This window comes from Echinops telfairi, unplaced genomic scaffold (assembly GCF_000313985.2).
Source record: "Echinops telfairi isolate 266 unplaced genomic scaffold, ASM31398v2 ScPeMD7_5868;HRSCAF=6743_0, whole genome shotgun sequence".
In the NCBI taxonomy this organism is placed as follows: domain Eukaryota; kingdom Metazoa; phylum Chordata; class Mammalia; order Afrosoricida; family Tenrecidae; genus Echinops; species Echinops telfairi.
In genome coordinates, this window is record NW_022109767.1 from 10,770,379 (window position 1) to 10,779,884 (window position 9,506).

General features: G+C 40.0%; 1 protein-coding gene across 1 annotated transcript in view; it reads right to left on the bottom strand.

Moving 5' to 3' along the window:
* KDM1B (lysine demethylase 1B) overlaps positions 1-2,938 on the bottom strand; it is a 49,812-nt gene extending 46,874 nt beyond the window's left edge. The window contains exons 1-2 of the mRNA XM_045295754.1: positions 2,809-2,938; positions 639-738 (exon numbers count right to left, since the gene is read on the bottom strand). Coding sequence (XP_045151689.1) covers positions 639-725 — 87 coding nt within the window. The 5' untranslated portion in view covers positions 726-738; positions 2,809-2,938. The remainder of the gene's footprint in view (positions 1-638; positions 739-2,808) is intronic.
* Between the last annotated feature and the right edge of the window lie 6,568 nt (positions 2,939-9,506).

The window sequence follows — 9,506 nt, forward strand, 5'->3', positions numbered from 1 at the left end:
CTAATTAGAGAATTAAAACTCATGTAGCACTTCTTAGGAAAGTGCTACAAGCATCAAAACAGAAGCCCTCTCAAAATTCTCTTTATGTCAGGCAGGGTCAGTTATAGCCTGTCTGACGGGGGGAGAAGAGGACCTAACAATTTCTACAAACTGTACAATCCAAAAATTTTTTAATGGCAGCAGGTAGTCTTCCAATAGCTAAATTATAGGCTAAAGGGTAATTGTCACTTAAAACTATAAATTGTAAATTAAACTGTTGTACAACTCATCAATATATTTAAACCACTGATGGTATGTGAACTATATATATCAATAAACAATGTTCTTTAAAATAAGCAAGCAATAATAATTGAACTATGATTTCCGAGCCGAGCCTCAGCCTCATACCTGAAGCAACCACTAAACTTTGCCTGAAGATTCACCTTCCATACCTTTACACTTCCAGTGCCCTCTGCCAGATGGGCGACTTCCTACAATATTCTGTGACACCACAACATACTGTGACTGACTGGAATAAATGTCTCCACTGGACCCCAGGTGCCCCCAAACCTGGCACGTTCCTTTCTAATTCCTCTGCCACAACCTGAGTAACTTTGTGTGCTCAAACAGGGTGCACTGAATGAACAAATAAGTCCTACCTGCCTACCGGAGCTCCTCAACGGAAGGCTATCAGGAGAATGATCCACAGCTGCCCTTTTCTTGGACCGGCCCCTTGAGCTTGCCATTGTATCAGATGACCTGCCAAAAAACAAGACAAAACACAGAAAAGCAACAACAATAAGCTATCAAATATAGCTAGCATCTGCTAAGACTTTTACTGGCATCTTTGAGTCCCTCCGGTTGGAAGGCACTTAAAATATAACTGGGGAAGAACTGCCTCCTCAAAGTACAGTTAACCTTCCTGATGTGCATGGAGTAAAGCTTCTGAGACCTTCCCTTGTTGATGGGCGCGAGCGAGAATGAGCAGGAACTAGTCGTCGGACGGTAGAACATACAAAGGAGGAATCCAGGAAAACTGGAAATCATCAGCAATGAAATGGAACACAGAAAGATCAATGTTGGGCATTAGAGCTGAGATGAATTCAAAATTGAATTTTTGAATCAGATAATCATACGGTGTTTTCTGCCAGGAAGGACAAGTTGAAAACGATGGTGGCGCACTCATTGTCAAAAAGAACATCTCACGGCCTATCTTGAAGTATCTTCCTGTCTGATAGGATGCTACCCATAAGCCTGCAAGGAATGCCAGTTACTACTACTATGTATATATACACGCGCCACCTACTAAAGCTGAATAAACTGAAGAATACTATCAACTTATGCAGTCTGAAGTGGATCAAACATGGATTCACGATTCACTGATACTTACTGGTGATTGAAATGCTAAAGTTGGAAACAAAACAGACTGGTAGTTGGAAAAAATGGCCTTGGTGATAGCAAGGATGTTGGAGATCACAAAAGGGAGTATGGCAATAACAATGACATATCTACTACAAAAACACTTTTCAACAACATACCGCATATACTCGTGTATAAGCTGAGTTTTTCAGCACCTTTTTAATGCAGTTTTTGTGGTAAAATTCGCTGCCTTGGCTTACACTCAAGTATATACAGTATACAAGCCCTCAACAGATGGAATACTCAACAATCTATTTCACTACATCTGTGGGGAGAGACTACGAACAAGTTCAGTGTGAGCAGCCAAGACAGGACTAGGGGCTGACTGTCTTAAAACAGACCATCAATTGCTCACATGCAAGTTCAGGTTGGAGAAGAAGAAAACTAAAACAAGTCCTTAAGAGCCAGGACATGGCCTTTGAGTACATCCCATTCGATTTGGAGAACAGATCTGTCATATTGAATCCTAGTGATGAGTTGTGTCAGACATCAAGAGCACTATATACAATGAAAGCAAAAAGCCATTAAAGAGATGGTTGGCAGGAGAATCTCTGAAGGTTACATGCATCAAAATAAATAAAATGCACACAGGCCATGCTTAACATTTCTCAAACTGAAGAAAAAATATGCAAGCCTAGAGTGGCCATATTGAAGAATTCTACTGGCGAAATGAGGAGCCCTGATTGGGCTGCTAGCTGCAAGGCCAGCAATTCGGAACCGCCCGCCACTCGGTAAGAGAGACAAGGCTTTCTACTCCCCTAAGAGTCAGTCTTAGAAACCCATCAGGGCAGTTCTATCTTGCCCTAAGGACCACTGTCAGAGGTTTTTTTTTTTTTTTTTGATGAGCAAAATAGTGAATGATGCAAGAAGCAGCAAAACATGGAAGCACCAGTCACTGTACCAAAAATAATCAATGTTCAACCATTTCAAGAGTTGGCATGTGATCAAGAACTTGAGGCTACCTTCCTATTTTCTTAGCTTTTTGTGCTGTCTTGGTTCTGGCAGGCATAGTTCTGTGGCAGTGAACGAGTGTTACTGGATTTTGTGCCCTTTCTAATACTTTTTTTTTAATACTCATTTTTTTAAACAGGATTCAGTCACTGAAGTTTTTAACATGTTTAAGTGAACATCCCAGGTAGTTCAATTGCTTCCCTACAAATAGATATTCCCCTTATCTCAATAGTATTTTAAATCCTATACCACTGGCTAGTTTTGACACACTTAGAATTAACAAAGGCCCCCATAGAGGTTACTTATAATCTCTCCCAAAGAGCTGATAACGCTGGCACTAATGTGGAATGGGGTTATATATAAGCTTGAGATATACGACTGAATTTTGAGCTCACACTTACCCATAAGCCCCAACCTAAGAACGTTAGTTTTTATGATACAGCCCTGTTTGATACTTACCCTCATAAACAGATGGTTGAAGATACAGGTGATACAGCCAAACGTGGCGACAGCAGTGATCCCTGGCTACCAGACAGAATAGGCTGGGGTTTTAAAAGCTTGTCTTAAAATGAGCAACTCTCTGAGGTGTCAGCTGAGCCCACACATGAGGAGCACACCAGACTATGTGATCCAAGGACTGCAGATAATAAAATCCAAGATCAGAGGGAGGAATTGTATTAAGAGCTCAAATTCTGGGCATCAAGTTTGCAGGACATGGAAAGGCCATGAAAACCCAAAATCCATTTGCAGCGTCCCCACTTGGATTAAGCTTCCACTGAACTCCAGTGGACCACTAGAGAGATGTGAATACCCTTCCCCTCAGACACAGTACAGTGCATTGGAAAGTGGATTAATGCAGACAATGTAGGTTTAAGTTTAACATCTTATCAGTTGTTTTCCCTTTCTTAAATCTAGTTTGTACTATTTTTGCGTTCTTTTGGATTGAGGTTTTTGTGTTTTGTTATCATTGTTGGGTTTTTGGGTTTCTTTTGGTATGATTTCTTATATATGAAATCATACATAGGTAAATGTACAGACAGTAACTAGATTAATAGATTCTTAGGGATATAGTAGGGGAAGTTGGGGGGAAATGGGGAACTAATAACAATGAGTACAAGGATGAAGAAAAGGTTCTAACACTGATTGTGGTGATAACTGTACAACTTTTAAAAATATATTTAAATCATTGAATTTTATGATACACGAATTGTATGTCAATAAAATGATTTAAAACAAAACAAAACAAAAAAACAGTAAAGAACCTATGCTACTGAAGGAAGAAGTCCAGGCTGCAATAAAGGCACTGGAGAAAAACAAGGCTCTAGGAATTGATAGAAAGCCAATTGAAATGTTTCAACAAGCTGATAAGAGCTGGAATAACTTATTAATCATGTGAAGAAATGTGGGAGGCAGCTACCTGGTCAACGAATTCGAAAAGATCTGTATTTGTGTCCAAAGAAAGGTGATTCGACATAAAGGGAAAATTATGCAATATCATATGTAAGTAAGATTTTGCTGAAGATAATTCAAAAATGGTTGTAGCAGTTCATCAACATGGAGCTGCCAGAAATCCAAGTTGGATTCAGAAGAGGACATGGAATGAGGGATAGCATGCTGACGGACAGATCTTGGCTGAAGGAGGGAATACCAGAAGGAGTTTACTTGTACTTTACTGACTATGCAAAGACAGTAGACTATGGATAACAGCAAACTATGGATACTATTTCAAAGAATAGAAATTCCAAGACACTTAACTAGTCTTAAAGGAAGCTCTGCCAACTCTTCCTCTGGCAGAGCAGATAGCAGGTTTGAACCACTGACCTTTTGATTGGCAGATAAGGGTTTAACCACTTCACCACCAGGGCGTCTTTAAATTCCACATGTGCTCTTAATCCTGAGAAAACACTGAGGATCTTGGAATTTTATCAGCTCAGATTTGTGAGTTGGACCACCCTTCAGAAGATTATTTTTCATAGATTAGCCATAAAAATTATACTCCATTTCCCATCATTTAGGAAAACTTTCCATTTGTTATTTACATTGACTTTAAGATATCTTGACGTGATTATCAATGATTCATAGTATCACTGATTCTCTTCACTTAGGAATATGTTAGCTGCGAGCAAATGCACCCTACATCTTCTGAAACTCCTGTAAATAAATCGCCATTTAGTTCACATAAAAACAAAGAAACACTGCTATTAAATTGATTCTGATTCATAAAGACCCTTCACAGGACTTTGGAGGCTATAAATCTTTACAGGAGCAGAGAGAGTTGTCTTTCTCACGCAGAGCGACAGATGGACTTGAACTACCAGCCTGGACATTAGCTGTCCAATGCCCACCCCAAAGCACCGTAGCATCCACAGTGCTGGCTAAGCATTAATGTTGTTAACAGCACTGTTGTCTATCCATCATTGTAACACCCAAAGGCTTTGCGAATCCCATTTTCAGTTCCCAAATGTAAAAGAAACCCTGTCCAATTTAACAAATCTGTTATGTAATACACACACATATATATATCTATATACAGTCCACATATTGCCTAAAATGAACCACTATTGTATAGTACACAAACTTACATATAACAGCAAAAATATTTGATAGCTTTATTTAATATAGTTCTGAAAATTTTAGCTACAGCCATCAAACATCAAAAAGAAATTAATGGAATCCAGATAGGAAACAGAAGAAATAAAAATCGATTTGCAGATGGCATAATCCTATATATAGAAAACAACAAAGATTCAATTAAACAATTCCTCAAACTAATTGAAAAACTTGGCAGCATAGCGGACTATAAGATCAACAAACAACAATCAGTTGAATTCTTGTATATTAAGGATGATAATGCCGAAAAAGCAACCAAAGAAATACTATTTACAGTAACTACAGAAAAAATAAAATATTTAGGAATAAATCTTACCAAAGAAGTAAAAGACTTACACAAAGACAACCACAAAATACTCCGTCAAGAAACTAAAAGGAAGTTACGCAAATGGAACAAGTTACCAAATTCCTGAATAGGCAGATTAAATATTGTGAAAATGTCAATATTACGCAAATTACTTCACAAATTCAATACAATCACTATTCAAATCCCACAATTTTTCAGAGAAATAGAAAAATTACCAATTTTATATGACGAGGAAAGAAACCTAGGATAAATAAAACACTATTTAAAAATTTAAAATAAAAGCCTTTCACTCCCAGACCTTAAAACCTACTAGAAGGATCTACATATAACCTCCTCCCTGGGGGATGGACAACAGAAAAGTGGGTGACGGGAGACGTCGGGCAGTATATGACAAAATAATAATTTATAAATTATCAAGGGCTCATGAGGGAGGGGGGAGCGGCGAAGGACGGGGGAGAGAAAAAAAAAAGAAAAATGAGGAGCCTTCCAGGAGCCCAAGCAGAAAGTGAGTGTTTTGAGAATGATGAGGGCAACGAATGTATAAGTGTGCTTTACACAGTTGATGTATGTGTGGATTGTGATAAGAGTTGTATGAGCCCCTAATAAAATGATTAATAATAGATGGGGGGGCCCTACTAGACAGCCACAATAATCAAAATCTGGTACTGGTACAATGACAGCTATGAAGACAAATGGATTAGAATCAGAATCCAGAAATACAACCCAGTACCTACAGATAGCAAGTGTCTCATAAACAAGTCAAACCCCAAAATATGAATCACACAACTACTAAGGCCATCAATGAAGAGAGAGACAAACGTAAGGACCCTAATAAAAGGCATAAGCACAATACCAAGCATAATGGGTAAACAGCCGCACTAGAGAAGACTGAATAAAGAACTGGGGGGACATTCATGCTCATCAAAAGACTTCACCAAGCGTCAACAGAGAACCCACAGATTGGGAAAAAATATTCAGTAATAATACATCAGATAAAGGGCTAATCTCCAAAATCTATAGAAAGCTACATCTTAACAAGAAAATTACAAATAACCCCATCAAAAGACAGGCACAGGACATGAACAGACATTACCAAAGACAAGTCGGCGGCCAACAACCATATGAAGAAATGTTCTCAATCATTAGCAATGAAGAGAAACAGAAATTAAAACAATGAGATGGCACCTCACACCAACACTTTTGGCAAAAGTCAATAAAACAGAAAATAATGAATGCTGGCGAGGAGCTGAAAAGATAGGAACACTTTGACATTGCTGACGGGGCTGTAGAAGTCTACAATCACTCTGGAAATCAGTAGGGCACGTCCTTAAGCAAAAGTAAACACAAGTTAAGTACCTTATGATCCAGCAATCTTGATTGGGTATCTACTCTAAAAGAGATCAAGAATCCAACATAAACAGATAGATGTACATCTATGTTTACTGCAGCCATTTCCACAACAGCAAAAATATGTAAACAATCAAAAACCCCAACCACAGAGGAATGGATAAACAAGTCTGATACATTCATACTGTGGAACTTTATGTATTAGTGAAAAACAATGACAACTCTCTTAAAGAAACACCACGAGAGACTGATAAAACTAGAGAACGTTATGCTTAGCAAACTCGGTCAATCTTGCAAAGATAAATATTTACTATCACCATTATTATGAGGAAAAACAAAGAAGATACCTAGTTTACACACCAACAGGCAAAGCTTTGATGATTACAAGGAGGCCCGGGGACAAAGCGGGCAGGAACAGAGTGAGGGGAGGAATTAAACGGGAATGAAAATAAAAAGGAGGTTTAATTTTAAGAGGATATTGCTGTTGACGTCCTATCTTGAGACAGGCTGTTTAATAGGTATTTCTTTCAAAGCCCCAAAATAAATCTCTCCAGATTCCTTATTCCTGAAACCAAAATAGTGGCTTGAGAGGCTTTTAAAAAAAGTAAAGTAAAATTGAAATGGCCTTGGTGTATTTAGTGACAAAAGGGTTCATTTCAAACAAACCAACATTTGACACTGAGTGTGGGGACCTGGAACCTACGTGACTTCAGCTGAAGTCAAGGGTCACATAAACCTCAGCTTAATTCACTTATAAATGCAAGTACTTCCCAAAGAGCAAAGTCTATGGAAATCCGATCAAGTATGTTGATGCTACTATATATTAGACAGAAAAGCTCTGATGATGTAATGTAGTGTTCCTCTTCGAGCTGCCAACCAAAAGGTCTGATGTTCAAACCCAACAGTCCACCAGACTAGGGAAAAATGAGGTTATCTGCTCCCTTAATAGATTTACAGCCTTGAAACCACTCAGGTGCAGCTCAACTCTGGCCTTCCGAGTTAAGTCGGAAGCCACTCAAATGGCAGTTGTACAGGTATACTGGAAAATATATAGTTGATGACAAAGAATAATGTAACTCAAGACAGAGTTTAAAAAGAAACAGCAACAGGAGCAATCACAGCCATTATTATATTTGCGCTGTCCAAGAGAACTTTTTGAGTAATGGTTTTCAGGGTGGTTACGGTTTCAAATTTAATCACCCAATTAAAGGTTACATACCATTTTCTTTTTGTTTTATTTTATTTTTTTAGTACTTAGTATTTTCACCTTTGCTGGGTTCTTGAATTTTAAAATGAAGGAAAAGAAATTACGTGAAATTGGAAGGGCTACACCTACTGTTTTTAAATAGAGTTTTGGAAACTCTGGCCAGAACATCATTTAAAAAAATTACTGCACTTAGTTTCTTCCCTGACTCATTCTTCAAATTAATATACACTCCTAACTTTAAATCGGAAAAATATGCCTCGCATTCAAAATAGTTTTATAAGCATATTTCTTCCAAATTCAAAATTTGGCTTTCTTTTAAGGCGGCTAAAGAAAGGAATAGCAGGTGGGTTCCCCGCAATATATCTCAGTAAATATACTCATATCTGGCTTTCAATTTTAGTAACTTCCTGGAACTTTTTCCAAAATCGCTTATTCAAAACAAATAAAAATTAAAAAGTGTGTTACTCAGGGAATTTTCATTAAAACAGGGATAAAATGACTTCAGGTGGGAATACGCAGCTAAAATGGAGTCAGTATACGTCTAAACGTAGGACAAACTACCAGAAATTTCGTCAGAGGCAACAGAAACAAGAATTTCCCTTTGGGCAATAGGCAGGCGCAGCCCCCACACTAACAAATTTGCAGAAATATGGATCCAGTGCAATTGCCTGGATGTATTTTACGGCCTATTTCTTTGCTTGAAAAACAATTAATTATTGATGGCAATTTCCTCCTGTACCTCTTTAAGAAACCTTCCCTCCAGCTGTCTGTCCTTCACTGAAATAGCTTTCTGCCAGCTTCCTTTCTATTACAAAAAACAGGGTTTATTTTGTTTTTAAGAAAAAACAAAAAACAGGCAAAAGTCTTGAGGAGTGTATGTAGGGTAAGGGGGATCTTCCCAACTTGAGGCGTCTCGCCCTTGCACAGAGACCTGTAAGCTTACCCCAAAGAAAGACTGGGCCTCTATTTGGCTGAGTTCCAGCTCACTGAACCCCAACTTTCTACAGCTGAGCCTGTCTCTTTCTCTCACTTGCCAGCTGCCAGACTTGACTGACAGCCACCAAACTGGGCCGTCTCCCTGGAGTCCCCCAATCCTGGAAGGGGTTACCCCAGCAACCTGGGAATGCCAATCATGTTTCAATGCACGGTGCTGGCGCCGGAATATCATGCAACCCCCGCCAGGCTGAGCGCGCTCCCAGGGAGTTTCTAGACTGGGACTGTGGGTTCTCCCCACGCAGGGACCCCACAGGTGACAAGACTTGGCAAACCCCAGGAGGAAGCCCTAACGTTTACGGTGCCAGCTGCGGCCGCTCGCTTCCCGAAAAGCGTTCGCCTCGTCGTGAGAAGCAACAGTCCAGTCAGAGGGGCTCACCTTCGAGCTGAAGAGGTGCAAGGAGTCCCGGGGAGACGGCACCGCTGTCCGGAAAGGAAACAATGCAGGGGGGCTAGGAGAGACCCGCCAAGAGAAGAACTGGGGAACCCTGACGCCCCCACCCGTCAGGGATTCCCCCTTTCCCCGACCGGGATTCCCACCGTGAACCTCAACCAATCCGCAAGCGGGGGGATGGGCACAGCCTCCGGGGACACCGCCCACTTCTCACCACGCGAGGGACGCCGCACCGGGGGTGCGGGGAGGAGAGAAGGGGCGCTCGCACCCCAGCCAGTCGGCTAAGTGCAGCAGGGTCA